The sequence below is a fragment of the Etheostoma cragini genome, chromosome 11, assembly GCF_013103735.1.
Source record: "Etheostoma cragini isolate CJK2018 chromosome 11, CSU_Ecrag_1.0, whole genome shotgun sequence".
Taxonomy (NCBI): domain Eukaryota; kingdom Metazoa; phylum Chordata; class Actinopteri; order Perciformes; family Percidae; genus Etheostoma; species Etheostoma cragini.
In genome coordinates this window covers 20,499,413-20,520,850 of record NC_048417.1, presented here as the reverse complement: position 1 = coordinate 20,520,850, position 21,438 = coordinate 20,499,413, and the positions used below count along the sequence as shown (strand labels likewise).

Below are 21,438 nucleotides of genomic sequence, written 5' to 3'. Positions count from 1 at the left end.
AAATTAAGTGTTAACGAGCAGTTGGACAGGTGTACCTAATAAAGTGGCCGGTGAGTGTATATACACACACACACACACACACACACACACAAACACACATTTTCTTGCTGCCATAAAAATGGATTCCCACGGATAATGCTGAAATTGAATAGAATCTTAACAAATAGCATGACCCACCAAGAGCATTTTAATACATCCATTTTAATGTCACATGACAGTCTTTTTACTTCAGTTAAGTTTCTCTATGCTGGTGGAGCTCACCTCGTCATAGTAGATTCTGAAGTCAGCCTTCTTAAGCCGGAGGTCCCATTGTACGATTGTCCCGCTCTCAAACCCTATAAGCAGCTGTGGAGGGGATTGACAAGGAATAAAAACTAAGGACGTGATAGATACAGTATACCATTAGATATTTTTAATAGCCTAAAATGAGATGATGAGCACAGCCTACAACTACAGTACCAATGTGATTGACATAACAGCACTCTTTGCAGTGATGTAGTAGGGATGCTGTTTGTCCGTCCTTTTTCCTATTCTAAGTCTATAGTTTTTTTATTCAGACAAAGTCTTTTTCTTTTTCTGATTGGCAAAGCTAGCCCGTCTGTGAGTTCTGTGGTTAGTGGGGATCGGGAGGTATGATATATAATGTGAGTGTACTTCTCAGCATTGAGACAATTTATTTCACTACCTGCTTCTGCTTTCTGCCTGTGATTAGCAGAACCTGTAGGAGCATATGTCACAGGAGTTACAGAGGTAAGACTTAGGGGGCTAAACAATTCATAAAACTACTCCCTTCTATATTAAGGCCAGGATGTCTACTCTTGCAAACCTAACTACTATTGTGTACAAAGTGGAGCAATAAGTAATGACTGAAATTGCTTGTCTTTGTGAGGAATCATCAAATTACCAATCCAGATTCAAGGCTTACGATATGCTGCCATTTATACTTAAAGTCAGATTTAGACACATCAATTTATTGAATTTATACAGTACACACAAGTTCATAGAATATGCAAAAAACTCTTACAATAACATACAGTACAGCAACCCACACACTCCAACACTATTACACAAACACATAAACAGGATAAGAGGGGAGAGCAAAGTTGACACAAGATCACAGATCAGAGGAGAGGGGGGGTGCCGTTGGAGGAGCACAGCGTTTAAGAGAGAGTAGAGAAAACAGCTCACATGCTGAGAGGAAAGACTGTGTGACATCTTAATTCATAAGGAGGGAACTTGGGTGCAAGTGATGTAGAAAAACAGTCTTGGTTACATGAAGATATCCTGTTAACAAATGAATGTGCATTTAATACATATGTTTATCCTCAAAGTAATGTGGCAAGTCAATGCATGTCTACTTTGACATGCAAAGAATATATCTGCAATGCCTTCTTACTTAAACAGCTTTTTCTGCAAAATGTACATGGCTATGGTGGTGCACCTGTTGCACTTGATTCAAATACATTTTCATAACGCCTATTCCCTACTGCCAGATTTACTTTCTTTGTCATAATTAGGAAGCTGGTACTGTAGGCTATTTATTCATGACAACATAGAGTAAAAATTAAGCACAAAAACCTTGAGAGATATAAATACATCTGTCCCCTCACCTTTTTAGCTAAGCAACATTAATACTTTAATACCTAAAACTTTGGTTTTAAATGCCACATGCAGCACTGTCTTTTCTTGCAGTGTGTGACAGCGGCCAAACACCTGTGTCTCATTTTTATGCCTTCAAAGCGTGTCAAGTCTGGTTTCCCACAGAGGCAGCAAAATCTACTGGGAAAATCAATACGGCCCTCAATTACCTGTCTTTTACAGCAACCTCCTCCTGACATTTTTCCAACCAATCTGACTGCAGCAGCAGCTTGACCCTGAAAAACTCAACTCTTTTAAGTATATTGCCAGCAGGTACCTCACACCTTCCGTGTGTGTATATGTGGAAAAAACACTGGTGCGTTGGTGCAACAATAGAAAAAGTGTACTGTGAAGATAATGAGCTTCTGTCTGATGCCAAAAAAAACAGGCTGAGAACTTGAGAACAATAACAAAGAAAGATAGTAAAGAAGATACAATACTGGAGATACAGAAGATATAGAAAAAAGGCAGTTGGGAATCAGGAAAGATGCGTTATTATGGATCCCACGTAACCTCTAGGCAAGTCCCACCCTACAAAGCAGGCCGATTGGTTGGAGTTAGGCATTGCTGATTGGTCAGGGGATAGGACCTGAACAAATCGGAATATGTTACCTAGTGTAAGTATAGACACCGGGCCAATAGTAACGTGTAAAGGCTATTGAAGGGTGGGTCTTGCCTAGAAGTTGCATGGATTCCAAAATAACGCATGACAGACATATGGCAGAGACACATGACAGAGAAACATATAAGGGAAAAATAGGTAAGTAGACGGAGAAGAGAGAGGGGTGTTGTGACATTAGACCTGGTGCGTAAGGAGAACCAGGAGGTGTTGCTGGTGTTTCTTTTTATTGCCTACTTACTTTGCCTTCATCCTTTGGGCTGTCACTTAAATGAACCACAGGTCCTGGATGAGTTTTAGTTGATCTGTAATGAGAGGGGCGATTTAGAAACGGTTACATGGCCAGCAGTAGGGAGTTTTACTTTTCTATGAGAGATAAGACACGTATTGCCATTGTAGGCATACAACGGAATTATGTTTGGTAACTTTCAGTGACCAGCTGAGATAGAGAACATGCAGGATAAAAACAAGATAAGAAGATATGTACTGTATATATAATACAACATAATAAAAATGTATTGCAATGCAAGTTAGATGTGTGTAATAGAAGTGTTGGGATGCATAAGCAGCAGTTTGTGGGTGGGTGGTAATTTTTACAGTCCTCAACAGCTACAGTATGGGAGGGTGGGGGGTAATGGAGGCCAACACTCTCTGGGGAAAAAGCTGTTATTCAGTCTGTTTGCTCGGGCTTTGTTGGATCCTTATCTCTTCCCCGATGGCAAGGAAACGAACAGACTGTGCGACCTTGATGGGTTGGACCGATGTTGCTAGCCTTTATGGATAGACGGCTAGCATACACTGTATGCAAGTTTGTGAGCACAGTTCCCACAATCTTCTGTGCCGTTTTAACCACCCGGAACAAGTCTTTCCCGTTCACGGCAGTGCAGCTGGCATACCGCACCGTGGCACAGTAGCAGAATAAATCTCTACAGTGCTTTAGCAAGGTTTATTAGGAGCTGGGAGGGAAGTTTGACCTGTTTTCTTCTGTTTAGCTTTCTTTATCAGGGAAAGAAGTCACAGTTGGCTATTCAGGCCATAAGTATACACTAATTACAATAACAAACTATGTTTTCTGTAATGTATTTATGTTGTAGGTTTTGTTTTATGTAAATGTATCTATTTTAGGCAATACAGTATATAGAGTAAAAGAACAGGCTGTATTCATATGGCTTTCCATCAGGTAGCACGGAAACCAAACCTAACAGTATTTTTATTTTAAATGTGGCAATGTAAAAATCTAAGTATTCATTTAATACTTTTACACAAAAAATCAATTACTGCTACAGTAATATAAAAAAAACATTACAATATACTTTTATTTTACTTTCTTGAAAATGTCCGTGTGGCACATTAAGAAATTGGGCTGCATGCAGAGATCATTAAGAGCTGCACAAAGAGCTCCACTCTTCTGCATTTGTGAAACCCAGCATGACACCCCTACTGTTTTATGTTGTGCAAAGGCATTCCTAATTCCACCCTGTCACAGTCAAAACCTGATCTCCATCTCTTTACTGCTATATTATTATATTACAGCAAATTATAGCATGTTGGTGGATTTTATTTTCCAAGAAGATTTATATTTAGCTGAACTCAGTGAGACATTATCTGTCAATATCGGGATAATGGCAAACTACATGAATTCAGAAGAGAAGAGGATGTAGCAGCCATTTTTACACAAGGGCTTAAATGGGAGCTGATCTGGGAAGCTGAGGTTAAGTGTGACTGACATGTTCAGATGGGTCCGTTTAGTAATGCCTGCTGCAGGAAGGCGATAAAAACATAAAACCACAGCAAGCTCTCAATACAGTTCTATTCAGCAATTAAAGTAGTAATAAGCCAAGGTGTCAACAAACCACCCGCAATACACAACACCTGTCAAATTACTGAAGTGCCACAATGGGTGAATGCCAAGAGCAAATCTTGCTACACCAGCCGTCCAGAACAACTAAAACACTAAACTGAATACAATTTCTGGTACAACATGCATATTCACTTTTGACCCCAGAACTTTTCTTGTGCATCAACAAACCCACACACATGTGGGATATAGGAACTACACTGGCTCCCTGTCCAGTAACTTTAAGATTCTTCTTCTCACCTTCAAAGCCCTCCATAATCTCGCTCCTCCATAGCTCTCTGAACTCCTTCAGCCCTACACTCCATCCTGAACTCTCTGATCCTCCTCTTCCTCAATGCTTTCCCCTCCTTCTCCCTGCCGGTCCACAATGGCGTTTTGAGCCTTCAGCCATTGTGAGCCTTTGGAACTCCCTTCCGCTATCCATCCGTACCATAGAGTCTCTACCCACCTTTAAAACCTCCCTCAAAACCTACCTATTCCATCAAGGTGTTTGAGAGAAAAAAAATTTCAGCAGTTATTGAATTTGGGCTGTGGCCAAGGGCGAAGGCTTGTGTTGGTGAAAGGCCATTTCTTTTAAAGAAAGGAAGATTAAAGAAAGACTTCACACTGTGCAGATGAATATGTAAGCTAAGGAGAGTTTCTGATTGACTTAGTGAATCCTGATAAAGTGTGGCTTTCAGTTAACAAGGCCAGTCTCTGAAATGCACACAACGTTAATATGAATGTTTTCAGAAAAATGATAAATAAATACATTGATAAACAGTAAGGGTGTGACGAGATCTCGTTTTGCGAGATCTCGCAAGACTAAAAGTGACAAGATTTCTCGTCGAGGTGAAAAGTTGTCTCGTGAGGCGATGTGATGTAAGCGTGATGGAGCGTGAAATTACTATTGAAGATCCCCCTGCCACTTTTAAATCATTTGTGTGGCAACATTTTGGTTTTCCTGCGGAAATGATAAACGGCGAAAGAGTGACAGACAAGACGAACACAATATGTAAACATTGTAAGAAAAAAATGCCGTATACCGCAGCTAACACGAGCACTATGCAAAAACACTTACAGCACACTGTGTTTAAAGTGTTATTTTTCTGTTATTTACACATTTATTTTATTTATACTGTTTATTTTTTTATGTTCGGTTTGTGGAAAGGAGTTAGATTTCTCGTGTGAAATTGTACAGGGCAGAAGCCAGTTGGTAGAGTTTATACAAAACATTTTGCAGTGTTTGCACGTCCTTTACTGCATATAATTCATTAAAATAGTAAAAAAAAAAGTTAAATAACATTCATCATTAATAGTTGATTTCAAAATGCACCTAAATTGTTTTGCATTTTGTAATTTTTCAGTTGAGTCATCGAGGATTTCTTTAAATTTTTTTTTAAAATCTCGTCTCGTCTTGTTCTCGTGAACCCAATCTCGTGATGTGTCTCGTCTCTTGGAGTAAGCGTCTCGTCACACCCCTAATAAACAGTGTTTATAATTGCTGGGTACATTAATGTATTCTGAGAGGCTGTGAGGCTATGTGTATTGCACAACATAACTCACATTTCTTAAAGATGAAATATTGCCTTATAATACATTATGTTAGTACTCTTTTAAAATATTTATATTACTTTAAAAAAAGTACTTTATGTTAATGTTTTTATCGTAAATTTCGGATAATACAAAACTGGTAAGGATGCCTCCTAAGGAGGTGTCCCAGGCACAACCCGATACCGGATAAGCGGACGAAGATGGCTGGATGGACAAACCGTACAATAAACATGCTGGAAGGTAGTCTTCATTTAATGTTATACTTTTCCAGACTGGTCTTATGTCTAGATACTTTTCATAAAATAAATAGAACCAGTTAGTATGCCAATAATTCAATTTTATCCATCTTTGTAGTGGCTAGTCTCCAAGTTTTCCACAATAGAGATTGGGATGTTTTATGCCATAACAGTTCATGTAAGGTGTCCTTGAGTATAAAGAAAGGCACCCATGAATAAAATGTATTTTTTATTATTATTATTATTAAGAATAAAAATATCTAAGCAACAAGCGAAATTAATGTGTGGTGATGGTGAGTTGTTGTGGTTTGAGGACAGCAAGCTTAACTTAATTATTCTGTTTCTCTTCAGAGATGTAATTGTATTGTTAAACTACCCAATGAGAAAATTTGCCAAAATAAAAGCTTCCATTAAAGGCACTAGCTTGCCTAATAGTTGTTCTTTGGCATTGCCCTTGAGATGATCTGGTAGCATCATTGTTGAACAAGCACAGGGACACTTGGTCTGTTGTGACTCAGGGGATCTGGCTATCAGGCTAGTTTCAATGCATTTTGCGCAGTGCACAGACTCCGGCATCATACATACTCTGTATAAATGACAACACCAAAATTAAATAGATGAAGAGTAATCTTTTAATGACTGCTTACACGAAGCAGAAAATCAATTAAATAGAGAGTTGAGAACGAAGAAATGAATGTGTTTTAAAGGGGTGGTTCAGAGTTTTGGACATAGGATCTCATTTTCAAGTTAGCCAGTGTGTTAGTGGAGACCATTTTCAACACATTTCATCCAGTCTTTCTAGTTGCAGAGTTCGCAGTCAACGGTTTATGTTGTCCACAGTACACCCCAGGCAAATAAATTATAACGCCAGACTATCGATGTAAATGTCTGTGTTGTTAGAATGATGATAAATAAATAATGAAATAAAACTATCCTTGCCACTCAATGATCACATTACATTTTTTATGACTACTCAGCAGCAACAGAATTTTACTTTGTTCTGGTTAGTAGTACTGCGCCAAAAAGTAAACCGAAAAGCGCAATCCTCAGGACACCTAGCAGTAGCCTAGTTCATGGGTATTGAAGCATTGGGTGGAAACTAGGGACTAGGCAAAATGCTGATTCAGTGCACATTTACAAATTGTAAAAAGATAAACGCTACAGATGGGTACCATAACGTTTCCACAAATTTCCATTGTGAGATCCAGAAAGCAATCAACTGTGGCTTCTTGCTACTGGCTTGGACATCAAGACACCGGCTGAGACTTCACTCAAGTGGCGAATGTGTAGTGATCCTTTTAGACGATTTTGAAAACCCTCGCAATCAGAAGAACTATAAGTCACTGACAACAAATGCGGTTCCATCCATCTTTCCAGATGCACCAACAGCTACTGATGAACAGGTTCTACATTTTGGTAGGCTACTGTAGCTAATACAGCTAGCCCCTTTCATAACGTTAGCCTAGCTGCTACTGATAGATTGAGACTGAAAAGTACAGTACAAAGCATTGTGGAGAGTGATGTTAGCTTAAAGGTATAGCTACACTCTTGGTAGATACCTGGCTGGGCTAACCTCTAACTTTAGGTAATTGCTGACAGAAAAGCCATGTAAGCTCTGGAAGCTTACTTCTGCATGGCTTTCAAATGTGGCCATAGTAGTATCTTGTTGATTCCTTCATGCAATGTAGTCTGCTTCTTTAGCAATTAGTGACAGCGGCAGGTAAATAAACTTGCGTGATTGTCATGGAAACCGGCTTTCTGTTTAGTCTAGGTAATATCTGTCCGCCGCTTCCACAGGCAATGCATACTACCACCTGCAGGAAACAAAGTATTTTAAACAAACTATTGCAATGTGATGCAAGGGTAGTTTTATGTCTAACATTATTTTATCAACACAGACATTTACATTGATTGTCTGGCTTTATATTTAATTGCCTCGGGTGTACTGTGGAGTGGTAATGCTAGCCCAAACCGTTGAGGTGCGATGGCCTAGGCAGCTGTGGCTCAGTGGTAGAGTGGTTCCCTGCCAAGTGGAAGGTTGGAGGTTCAATCCCTGGCTTTGCTGACCCGTGTCGAGTGGCAAGATACTGAACCGCAAATTGCCATCGGACTGTGAATGTGTGTTAGTGTTTATCTGATGAGCAGGTGGCACCTTGTACAGCACCCACCTACAAACACCAGACAGAATACCCTCTGGTCTAGCTCCCAACAATGCTATAATTGCTTCCCTGACTTTAGCAGTTTAGGTAACAGACACTCTATTGTTAGAGGTGAACTGACACTGCTGTTTTGGTTTGGTTTCTTTTTTTATTGTTGTAGTTTGTTTTCCTGTGTTTATTTATTTGCCTGTTTACTGTCATGTCTTGTGATTATGGTATGGTGTTGTTGTTGGTTTCTGGTCTTGTATATGTTCTGTTTCCTGTTTTATTTCAAAGTCTGGGTCTCTGTCTTGTCTTGTCTTTAGTTTCACTTCCTGTGTTTTCCACTTGTTTTCCAGCCTTGTCACCTGCCTCTTGTAACCTCGTTACCTTCTGTATTTAGTCTTTGTGCTTCCCTTGTCCTGTGTCAGATCATTGTAGTGTTGTATCTCCCCATGTTGGTTTGTTTCTGGTTCCCTTCTTCCTGGATATTGTGCACTCTGGATTTAGTTTTTGCTTACCCCTCTTAGGACTTCCTTTGTTTGTTTGTACTTTGATTTTTTTTTTTTTTTGATAACAAACCTTCAAGCTCAACTTTTGCCTGCCTCCTGTCTGCACTTGGGTCCACCATTCCATGCAGCTCATGACTGGATCATGGCTGTGCATTGCTAGGGGGAAAAAAACACTACTGTTTGAAACTTTAAATCCGATTAATTTAATTATTAATACAACTTTAACCCCTGCTCCAAACTCCAAGAAAGTAGGGCTCCCTGAAAGCGTTGCAGGCAAAAAACTTGCTTGACACAATAGCAGGCAGTAAAAAAATAGAAGTAATTTCAGAACAGGAATACACAGCCTCTACAGTTGGGCTTTAACTTTAATTGCTGGGTAAGATTTACTTTGTTTTAATGCGATTTATCTGTTTCCTTACTGTGTTGACAAAGCATCAGCAAAGCGTAAAATGAGGCAGCCTTATGTTTCCTTTTACATCAATTGTGGCATATATTTAGGAGATAGGGTTGTTGTTGCTATATGTCTTGCCTCGTACTTCTGGAACATGTCCTTGCATTTTAAGACTGCTTGTTCATATTACAAAAAAAAACTCATTGCTCATTATAAAATCTCAATACCAGAAATATCCATACATGCCAATGTTCACTGGTGACAATGATGCCAGGCATAAACAAAATTATGCTCATCCCAGGGATCTTTAAACTGAGCCAGTGTGAACCGGGCTGCGGTGTTTTTCCACTTCTCCTTTCATCTCATTTTATATATCTAATTTTGGAATGAATTTCCTGAAGAGGAAATTGTGCATTACATATGTTGCAAACCCACTTGAATTTCAATGAGAGCCCGGCCTTCCAGTTTGGGCATAGTGGCCCCAGTTGAATTGTTGCTATTACAGATAATTTCCAAGAGAGCATTCTTTGGTTTGTATTAAATTATTGCATCTGCAAATGGCAGTCACACAAACAAACACTATAGGAACTCAAATGCACACAAGTACACACCAAAAACTGTGTGACTCACACTCTGATGTTTGTTTACAGTGAAAAGAGTGGAGGTGGTTTACCTTGCTCACTCAACATTGCACCGCAGGAAAAACAGAAAGTCCCCACTCATCTCTATTCATGTGTAGTGGAAAAGCTCCCAGCCAAACTATAAAACTCCCTAGTCACTCTGTGTTCATGAGAGGAGCTTCCCTCTGTACTAGTTTAACTTCCCATGAACTTCAGAAAGGTGCAGAGTGCTGACGGTTAGAAAATAGAGAATAAATTATAGTGTATGTTCAAGCCGAATATAATATGCAGTGTAGAGAAAGCTATTGTTGAGATGGGTGTGTGTTCTACCCACTTTAGTCAGAACAGTATAGAAACTACCCGTTTTCTTACATTTTAAAATTGTTTGCATGCCATCTTTATCTGATATGTGATATGCAGAATCAAAAAGGTATTTCAATTTCTCAATGCATTTCTGCCTGTCGCTGCTGTATGTATTTATGGTAATGTGAACACAACCCTACAAATACTTGTAATAAAAATAATTAGTCTTTTGCCCCCCTGCCACTGATGTCTTCTCATGTATTTATTCATCATAGGTTGTTTTTTTCACCTGTCCCTTTATAAGCCAGACGACAACGAGGAACCAACTGTCCACTCAGGGGACAGTAGTTACTGTTTATACTACACAAGGTTCAAAGGTTTGAAGGTGTAAACAGTAACTTCACACGTTAAAATGTGTGGCCTTTGCGCTATGATATTGTGCCTTGGCTTTTTCCAATTAACATTAATGAATGTAATGTTATATGTCATTAATGTGTAACAGTTTCAGGGGAGGTCTCACTGTGGGGAACCATTTTTCTGTATATTATTAATTATGTGCGGTAAAATATTTGTTCATCAAGTAATCACTTAAGTAATAACTAATACTCATACACGTCAAAACCATTTTCTTTCACAAACTTTCAGATTGAAAAAAAAGTGTATGTTCACTCTGTGGTGAGAAATCAGCAGACCAAATGTCCTGTTTAAAAATGTCATCAACTGTCTTAGCCTCCAAGACTTTAGCAATGATTGGCGGAGAGCCCTCCCACACATACACGTCAAGTGTTATGACTGCTCACCATAGTTTGGGCTGTCACAAGGCAACAAGATGGCTTGGTATGAGAGTGACTTGTGACTGACACTGCAGCAGAGAACTTGTCAGGGTAACGCCAGACAAACGGCGCGTAGGTGGGTGAGACCAAGAGAAACAAATGGACATACAATGCAACTGAACAATATTTGTGTACTTGAAGTTGTCAATCTGCAGCATATGTCAGCTACACAGTTAACACTATGCATGTCAAAAAATAGATAAAGGCTTCTGTTGACTGGTTAATATTATGCATTATACAACATGGTGAATTCTAACTGCCAACTGCAAACATTACCACAATGTAAGGATTTTCTTAGTTCTTCATAGTTGGTATAAGTCGCAATCATTCTTCTACTAGTTGAGTTTTCTCAAAGCTATGGGAAAGTTTATTCACCATCAAGTTTTGTTTATTTTTTTGTATATGTTATGTCAGTATCAACTACATCTTAACAATGAGTTAAGACTGACTACCCCGGGGAAAGTCTAAATGTCAGATGGTACATGACTCTGTTTGCTATAGCAACAGCAATTATGATGTTCAGCATGACTGGACAAGGTTCAATCTAACAAGTAACAGCAAGGTCAATTTGTATACTTAAATGTGGCTAGAAAACGACGCATTATTACACAATAAGGAATGGGGCCACGATAACATTACGAAATTTTCAGTTTCTGTAAATAACATTTCTCAACTGTTCACATTTAGGATTTGAACCACAAAATAAATGTATCCAGAGTTTAGCTGTCAAAGACGGCAGTTCACTTGAGAAGTCTGAAACTGCTTATGAAACATATTAAGTTATGTCACCCTGGGTGACAGATGTAATATCTGGTCTTATTTTCGTTAAAAATACAAAAAAACTGCACACAAGACTTGGATGCCTGGTTAGCTGCGGCCGCTGGTTCAACTCCAACATGCGGCCTTTTGCTGCATGTCAGTCCTCTTCTCTCTCCCCTTTCAAGTCTAAGCTGTCCTATACAAATAAAGGCCTAAAATGGCACAAAAATAATCTTAAAGAACTGCATACAAGACTTAGTAAATTGACACCTGATATTTAGCTACCAATTGACTGCCTGACCAACTGCATCACATACCACCAGCATTGTCATGATCACATTAAAAATCACCACTGTAATCAGTAACTTTCAGCATTGTTTCTGTCTACTCCAGTATTTGGAGCATGAGCAACTTACAGTTCTATGGCCTTGTTCCACATGATGACGTATCCAGACAAAATGAAGGACTCGATGTTGACGATGTGTGTGTTTCCGCGCTCTGTCCCCACATACAGCCATTTACTCTGAAAGGGAAGGTGGCAAAACGTGATCCTGGAGAACAAGAAACAGAGGAGGAAAGAGAATGAGTGTTAGAAAATCAACAGTCAAAAAGGGACTGATGTTTCAGTTTGTTTCGAGGATTGAGCTATCAGTGGATGGGAGCGTTTCTATGCAGTATAAAAAAACTGTGCATTCTCACATTTTGTACATATACACGTTGATTTACGCCTGCTGTAGTTCACCTCTGCCTGTTTTGCACAATTCTGCTTTCAGACCAGCTAGGTGCATTTCAGTACATTACAATTAGAATAAGTATAGTTTTTAGTTAAACAGTAAACAGTGCTAGTGTAAACTTGACAAAGAGCTATTTTAATTCAAAGAGATTAGATTCCTTCTAACATACAATCAAAATGTAACATAGAGGTATTTTGTTGGAGAGGCATGTCATTGTTTCAGACCAATATAATCAAATCAATCAAACAAACATGGGCTAGGAGACAGTTATTCAATCAAACAATTGTTTCAACATCTGGATTAAAACTGCATTCTAGCAGTCGTCTACTAAACAATAGCCTTCTGCAACTTTTGATACAGAATGTACAGTACTGTGCATGGCATTTAACAGACTTCCTAAGCTAGTGTTCAATGGTAATAACTGCCCTTTTTCATCAAATTCAAACCCTGACTCATTCACGAAGTCAGGGCCTGAATCTTCCTCAATCAAGGCTTGAATTAGCACTCAACAGGTAAGTTAATCTATTTTCCTCCACAACGCGCTGCCTTACGTATAGGTTTCTCGCCTACATTCCCTCTCCCTGCCCTTTTATTGTGCCACTCCTGCTTCTCTTTCGTCAGAGAACTTTTGCACTCAGCCTGTAAACTCACTTTAAGCCACTATAAATAGTTGTTTAAAGAGTCTTTCAGAGCAGCTGCCAGAAGTAGAAGCCTGAACCTTTTCTGTGTTTTGTTGCATTAACCGATAGCTTGTAGCACGCACTACGGGCTAAACTGGTCCACCACTTCCCACACTCACTACTCCTCTGTTTAAAGCTTCCATTAGTAGGAAATATTATTCTGATCTGATTATTATTTCTGATCAGAGTTCATGTAGAGTTCATACACATTTTGGCTAACATATTTAATTATTTTTTCATGAATCCAAACCAATTTACCAAGTTATTTTTTTGAGAAAAGTACTTGTCATAAATAATTCATAGCATATGAAAATAAAATTGTATAAACTTCTGCTGCCAAAAAGTAAATGTATGTATTAGGTTTTTGTTTTACATATTTTAAGAGTTTTATCTCATAACAGTGAAACACATATCACTGCAATGAAATATCTATTAGATTGTTTCATACAATTGTGACTACATTTGCAGTACATAATATGTATCGTTGCTCTATCCGAGAAACTATTATACCATCAGCCACGCTTCTGTTGTTTGTATTTTCTTGGGACGTGCGCAGGTAGGCAGGGTTGGAGAGAAAACAAATTACCGCGGAAATTGCCAATCCTGCTTCAGAATTTGATAGTCAAAATCAAAAAGTCATTTCGATCAACTTTTGTTTTAACGTCAAAGTTGAGACTCTCCTAGTAAGTACTTGTCTTGCCTCGTCTTGACCAGTTCTACAGTACTAGCCTACTATGACCATAGCTGAGTGATCTGTTCTTACATTGCATTAAAGTCATGTTTAGAACTGATATTCATTAAACAGTATATGCCATGACTTTTCCACCACCTTTTGGGATTCACATTTTTCCAAAACCTTTCCAGGCTTTTCATGACCGTACAAACCCTAATTAATATGATAAGCAAGTCAATAAATAACCATTAATCACTGTAGTGTATTTTGTGTTATATAACAATAATTATGCTGTGATGCAAGTTAGGGATCGGCCGATATGGATTTTTTAGTGCGGATGCCAATACATTTTTTTTTTCTTCATCAGCCTTAACCAATGACCGATACGGGCTGCAGATTTTCTTGAGCCGATACTGCTCTCGCTCCCTCAATTTACATCATGAAAATATTTTATTAAAATTTGGACGCCTGTCTGTAAATAATGACGTGGAAAAACGGTGAACGCAGCAGCCGCCCATCGGCAACACACGTAAGAACGCAAATATTGGCCCGATATATCAGCCGGCCGATAGAATCGGTTTATCACTAATGCAAGGCTGTTTAAACCATTATTGCTCTGGTATTAGCATCTAACATCTTCATAATCACCTTAAACAGGGAAGAAAGACCAGCACACACTAAGTCACTTCTGTCCATGCTGATTATCTTGTAAAGGCGGGGGATCACTGGGCTCTAGCCCCACAGCCACCAACCCAGCAAGCAGCAGGATTATTAGATAGAAGACAAATGAGATGGCAGACAATTCAATAAGGATTTTAAGGGCTTGGGGAGATGACAATATTCAGACCGGCGGGGGTGTGGGTGGTAGTAAGAAACATGCTTTTTATTCAATGCATTTAGACATAGCTCACCAACATTTAAATTTTCGAAGTGACTGACATTTGTGGCTTATTAGGTTCTGTTAAGGTCTCAAAAGCAAAACCTCTCTAAATCTCTTCACAAATTTGCATGTAGTCGGTACAGTGAACATTTAATTGTGAAAATGATGTATCACTTTGAATGTAATGTACAATCTAAATTGCTGCATTTCAAAAAAACATATCTGCAGTGACCCAGTGAGTCCCTATGTTTTCTCTGTGAAAAAAGGTTTTATGGAGTGGGGCCCTTTGTAGAAAAGAGTCTTTTATGAGTTGAGGAAGCCTTGTCGAATAAAAGACATTACTTTAAGGGGAAAAAATCATGGATCAGAAAATGACAGGAAGGGGAAGGAGAGGAGTAGTGATGAATACAGATCCAGAGGGCAATTTGGAGACAGTCAAATGTGTGGACTGACTCCCAACATTCGGACCCGACACCATCAACGGGCCTTATAATTATCAATCAAAGAGGACAGGAGGAGACGTGGGTTTTACTACCAGCTGACGGGCCATTGCGAAACCAGCTGAGGAGCAAATACCGTTAATGAAGTAAAAAGATGTACAGAGTAATTGAATTGGTACCATCATCCAGGGAGGTGGTCTTGTCATCTGCTCTACAGGAGATGCTCAATATATCAGCAAAGAACAGTTCTGTTTGATAACTTAAAATCACAGATGATTACATTAGCTCAAAGGCCTCATTTTACTGTGCTAAAATTTACAGTATGTGTGTCCAATGTTTCATGTATTGCAGTGTATATTTAGTTTGGACTGGAAGTCTTCAAATTCTTTGTGACAACACCACATAGTGGATCAGGGGTGGCAGGCACGAGATCCTGACAGTGATCACAGAACAATTCTCTACACCGTTCCCAGTGATTCATTCGTTATTCTTGGGATTCTGGGGGAGTGTTAGAGTGCTAATTGTCAGCTATTCAGTCTGGAGACACAGAGCTTAATGGCAAGTCGCTGCCCGCCCTCCGATAGATGACTCATGATGCTCTTTTTCTCCTTTTATCTTCGAGCATGATTCACTGCCACTGAGAACGAGAGGTTCTGCTTCCTACCTCATTGCATCACAATGCAGGTAGAAAGCTACTGAAACAGGTTTTTAACACTTTTGATACAAAAGATTATTTCTAACCTTCACCTGTGTGTGTTTGTGTGGGCATGTGCATCACACTGTGATAGGTACAGCTCCAAGGCTATGAATCTAAAATATAAAAAAAGTCTTACAGGCACGACTATGTGATGTTTCACAAGGGATTAACGTGTGGATGTTGTTGCAGTAGCAACAGTATTATGATATGTATACTATGATCAGGAAATTCCACGGCATTGTAATTTAAAAGTTACACCATAAAGGTAACACAAATTAATAAAATAGACAAAAAACAAAGTTATAGATTGTACCATAAATGTTAGATAGTCTATATTATTAAGATGTGTAAATGATTATGCTCCGTTCAGCTCTTAATTCTAAAAACAGTGACTTAAAATGTTTTCAAAACGCTGTTTTTGAGCTGCAACTGCTTTATCTACTGCCCGCCAACATAAGCAGACTGTAAAGGGCCGCAACAGGGCAGCTCTGCTGCTACCAGTTCTAACAACCTGTACCATATGCTATCTCCTGCTGCTATTCAGTTATCTCAACTCTTCTCATCTCCTCCTGTAGCCATCAAGAATGGTTGCAGCTTGAGAAAAATGCTTAGCAACATGAAATGATTGATAAAGCAAGTTTAGCTTACTAATATAATAACAATGGTTAACTGCCAGATAATCAAACTTTTTTCCTTCAGTGCAGCACTCTGTGACTTTGATTTTAAAAAGCAATACAAATAAATGTTATTGCTATTATTATTTATAACATTATAACTAGTACCTGTGTATGTGTGTGTGTGTCACAGTGGAAGTCACCCTCTCTCTTCTATACAGCAAGGCTGGCATTATGTTTCCACTGGAAACAACAGAGGCAACAGTTGCAGCCTGCCGCTGTCTAAAAGTACCTTTACGGTTTTAAACTACAAGATTCTTCAGTTTAAAAGTACTTGAAATTTGAATGAGGTTTGACATACATTTATGAAAAATGTCTATAGCTTTAATACACACTGCTAATGACTTGAATCCTGAGACACAGTGACACCAAGTTCTTTCCCTAACAACTTGCAGACGGTACATTGGTTTCCTCCAGCCCATTATCGTTTAAGGATCTTCTGCAATGTGAAGGCGCCCCTTGTCCAGGTCTATGTTTAATGTGCTTTATGGTAACAGGATTGAGGTTTCTGTCTTGGGGAGAAAGCTTTTCACTCTCTTGTGATGGAAAGTTTCAGTAGAGAGAAATTATATCCTGTGACTCAGCCAAAGTCCTTGACTAGTTTGCTATTATATGTGCTCATTAAAAGTAAGATAGAAAATAGGATTAGAAAACTTTATGGAAAAAGTCAAATTCTTAATTTGCTTTTTGAATGCACATTATATTCTATCACATTCACTGAAAATGCAGTCATATTCATTCAATGTCCTTGCCCACGACACAGGCACCAAAAGGTGGAAATCAACATTTAGTGGGAGTGAATAGACTGCTTTTGTTGCAGAAAAATATGAACAGAAACAGAACATATCTTAAACTCTTACCTGTTGAGTGCACCTTCATTTTGAAGCATTTTTTGTGTCATCCTGTCTTTTGTGTTTTGTTGACTTTTCAAATCTTTTCAAATATACTTCCAGTGTGAATAAAGTTTTTTTACTTGATTTCTGTGTCAGAGCTTTCCTCGACTAAGTGTACAAACACCTTTTCTTTGAAAAGAAACTGGCTATAACTCTTATAAAAGGATCTTCCTTTGTTTAATAGCCTATTCTCTCATCAAGCATTTTAATGTTTAACTTCTTATAGTTAATACTATCATACTCCAATAGGGTTTTGCTTTGTGTGTAATGGCTACTTAAAACCAAGAGAAATCTCTTTTTTGTCTGCTGTTGGATGTGTAACGTGTAATGAGCTAAATATACAAACATATTTTAGGTGTAAAACTGAAGAAATTAAGCTATAGCGTTATGCACTGCTGTGATCAAGCATTTTGTGTTTTTATTATTAATTATTAGCCTAATTGGGTGAGGAGAAAGCTATGCCTCTCCAGCTTCTCCCGTAGCTCTGAGTAGTGCGTCCAGTGCGGTGGCATGCAGACTGTGGTGAAGGAATGTAGTTTCTAGTCTTAACGACTACTCAAAGCGCTTTTACATCATACAGGATACATTCACCATTCACACACATTCATACACTGTGGCCGAGGCTGCCGTACAAGATGCCACCTGCTCATCAGATAAACACTCACACAAATTCACACACCAATGCACAGCGCTGGAGGCAACTCGGGGTTCAGTGTCTTGCCCAAGGACACTTGGATATGGGACTGCAGGGCCAAGGGATCGAACCACCAACCTTCCGATTGGCAGGCAACCGCTCTACCACTGAGCCACAGCCGCCCCAGGACAGTATTAAGTTGGTGATCAAGACCAGAAAGTCTCCTTAATGGAGTCAGGACTGATTACGTTGCTGCCTTGACCTGTTAACCACAATGTTCAGCTGAGGGAGTGAGCTATGGGCCATGTTTTTTTTTTACATTTCTTCATTTGGATCCATTTGCAAGCCGCTCCATTCTAAACAAACAAACAACGCAGTTTACATGCTTCGTCCTTGTTGCCTCATTCCTTAAGATAATTCTAAACAGATTTCTGTAGCTCAAACAACTTGGAATTGTAGTTTTGAACTTCACTTATCACAGCCCACGTATTAAAAAAAAACAATATGCACGGACTCAGGTAGGGTGGGTCCTTGATTTTTTTATATGACTTGGATGACAACCCTCCCGAACAACCAGCCAAATGGCCTTTAAGCCCATTTAAGTTAGCATGTGATGTTATGGCAAAGAAGCAAGTGAGAAGGCTCCACCTAGAACTAGGGCTGATACAATGTAAAAGTTTTTTTTCTGATAACACATATTTTGCAAACGTATACACTTACCGCCCCTGCCATTACACAGTGCTCAAACAGCAGCTTGCTATTTTGCCCAGTGGACAAAAAAAGTGGATTGTGCATGTTTGCTGGATAATTAAACAACTGCAGTAGCCACCTCCAGATTGAACCTGTTTTCTAAGAATGCTCAGGTAGGACATTGAGAATAATGCACCATTTGAGACAGCCAAAGGCATTGTTTTTATCACATTAGCCCCTTCTGTGAACAGCCAAAGGCCCCAAAGGATTTCCCAGGAAAGAAAGAGAGGAAGTTTCCAAACCAAGCATTAGCGTCTGAAGGCCATTCTTCACCATTACAATTTAATATTGGAGAGCCAGGAGGTCTCTGCTGGAAAAAAGAGCAAAGAACCAAGCACTTGCTTTCCACCATTTCCCACAGCCTGCTGCTGATGGACTGATGGACTACCAAGCAGATAGTGGGACGGCTTATTGACTGAAAAAAGCAGCTGCCTGAGGGTGTGGTACTGCCCCTTAATCCAGAGGATGAGATGAGAGTGTGACATTGAGATCCAAAAAGAGAGACGTGGAAGATACCATGTCTGCTTTAAGGTGGAGGTAGGTAGAAGGGGCTCAGAATTAATGCAATGTGGTCCAGTTGGAGAAAACTAATGAAAGGATTTCTCTGTCTCACTCCTGGAGGACATCCACAACATGGCTCCTGGCATTACAAACACCTTTGCAGATGTTGTTCATCTGATGATATAATGATCCAATTTAGATTCAACTCACCTACCTTCATGCCCATCAACTCTCTCGGCTAATGCAAGTTTGTAGCAACCAAGTGAAAATGGAAGTATGTGTCTCAAGGATTTAGATGGCAACATGTCAAAGGAGGTGGATTCATCTGCCTAATAACCACTGGAAAGTCAGCTCTCACAGCCTCTGGTGGTGTTAGTGGGGGTACCAGGCAGAAGGGGTCGCCAGCTGAGACAGAAGAGAATGCTTCAAGCCAGCACATCCTCCTCGGGTTTGTCGGACAGGGTGAAAAAAGATCAGAGGCAGGACAGAGGAGCTGCCCTTGTCCTGTCAACACCCTGCTCCACTATCTTCCAGATTGAACTGATTTAATATGTCTTCCTCTGTGTGTGTGTGGGTATGTGTGTTTGTGTGTAGGTTGTGTGTTCGGTGTGTGTGTGTAAGCTATTTGAATCAAGTGGAATTTATGCTTACCTTTCTCTGTTGAATTTGAGTGAATGGAGGACAGCTGGCCGCCTCTGACGGAGATTCCACAAGTGAAGTGTGTCATCTGCACAGGCTGTGACTAGCGCCCCCTAAAGGTCAAGAAAATTAATATCAGTCCTGAAACATTATAGGGACACAGAGGACACCTTGCCTTTTCGAATTAACCCAGATTCTGAAGTCCTGGTTGATTAGACTGAACACAACCTGCAAAAAAACCTGTAGATTCCAGCTGTAAGCACCCACCCAGAAGAGCTGAAGATCCAAACAATCATCTTGTGCACATAAGTAACATAAATTAAGGACAGTGTCTCTCAAGTACACATGTAAGAACTAAAACCAGCTTTCCTCAACTTACCCAAAACATATTTTAGAAATAGTTTTTCTTTAATTCCCAGAATGCCAGCTAACAGATCATGTTTTCTTGTATTTAAAATATATAAGTGCAGAGCACTAAACAACATTAAAGATTGTTTCCCTGATTCTTCTAAACATCTTGTCAGTGCACTTCATCCTGGTCTGTTGAGATAACTGACGTGGTGCATTTGCTTATTCAGCCCCTTGGGAGGCAGATGAATGAGATGCATGACTGTTCTCTCAACTCAGCTCTACATGTAACGTCAACATCTCAAATATATTAGTAACTGAAGATGTACTTGGACACAATGAGGAGATTCACTGTATGTTTACAACTGTTAAAGAAGAAACATGTGCGTATACCAATAAACGTGAGTTTGCAAAAAAGTCATTGTATATGCCGAAAAAACAAAAATATATATATATATAATCCAGTGTATTTATAAAGCAGCTAAAACCAACCCTTGTATGTGTAAAATGTATACAACTTTATCAAGCCAGCAATCCATCTTTAAGGAAATTAAAAGATGTTTACCTATTTAAAGGGTTAATTTACCCAAATTATGAAAAAAAAAACACAACAAAAAGAAAAAAGGGGGTTCATGATCAACAAAAGGCATTATCGTATGCATCTAAACAAACACAAATCCATGGAACCTGTCTCCTGTAAAGCATTACTTTGTGTAAAATCAATGTAGTGTGGCAGACATTTTTACATAGACATTATAATTAACTCTGATCAGAGACTTTTGGTGACAAATGTATTACTTGCAAATATACAGTATGTTGAAATACTTCATTGCATGTACTCCTCAGTGCAAAATCATTCGGACATCAGATAAAAATGGATGTCAACTGTGAGCGGAATATTACTTTTAAATTGATGTCAGCTGCTTTCCTAGTTCTATGGATTGTAATTACAGTATAATTCCCAGTAGGGCTTTGCTCCCAGGATGTCGCTGTTCAGAGCGGAGCCCAGGGAGAATTAGCATTAGATTACAAACATAATCATGGGATTAAAGACTGTACAGCGCAAGTTAGGATGAAAACATCCTGCCCTATGATTTCCATATTGGTGAGTGTGTTCCCCCCACTCACTGAAGCAAAGATCTTTCTCTCTTTCTTTTCTGTTTTATAGCAAAGATAATACTGAAAGAACACTTTGCTGTACAATAAATTGGGCATTCTGTGCTCTATCAGAATGTATGTGTGCGGAAGCATTTTCAACATCCCCATCTGTTTTTCCTGCAGCCAGTCACACAGTAAAAGGATTTAGCATTGTCTGGTAAAAACTGTATGACTAATTCCTCCCTTTACCAAGCCCCTATCCAAGTTCTATGAATAAATGAGCTCTACTTTTCAAGAAACAAGAAAGAAATGAACAAAATAATGATTTGAGCCTTTTCTGCCTACTGCCTTCTATCT

General features: G+C 39.2%; 1 protein-coding gene across 16 annotated transcripts in view; it reads right to left on the bottom strand.

Annotated features, from left to right (window-relative positions):
• Nucleotides 1-21,438, bottom strand: part of stxbp5l (syntaxin binding protein 5-like) — a 134,170-nt gene that overhangs the window by 54,067 nt on the left and 58,665 nt on the right. For all 16 annotated transcript variants that reach the window (XM_034886100.1, XM_034886103.1, XM_034886101.1 and 13 more), the window contains exons 4-7: nt 19,648-19,748; nt 11,857-11,991; nt 2,499-2,562; nt 262-345 (exon numbers count right to left, since the gene is read on the bottom strand). In XM_034886100.1, the coding sequence (XP_034741991.1) occupies nt 262-345; nt 2,499-2,562; nt 11,857-11,991; nt 19,648-19,748 (384 nt within the window). The remainder of the gene's footprint in view (nt 1-261; nt 346-2,498; nt 2,563-11,856; nt 11,992-19,647; nt 19,749-21,438) is intronic.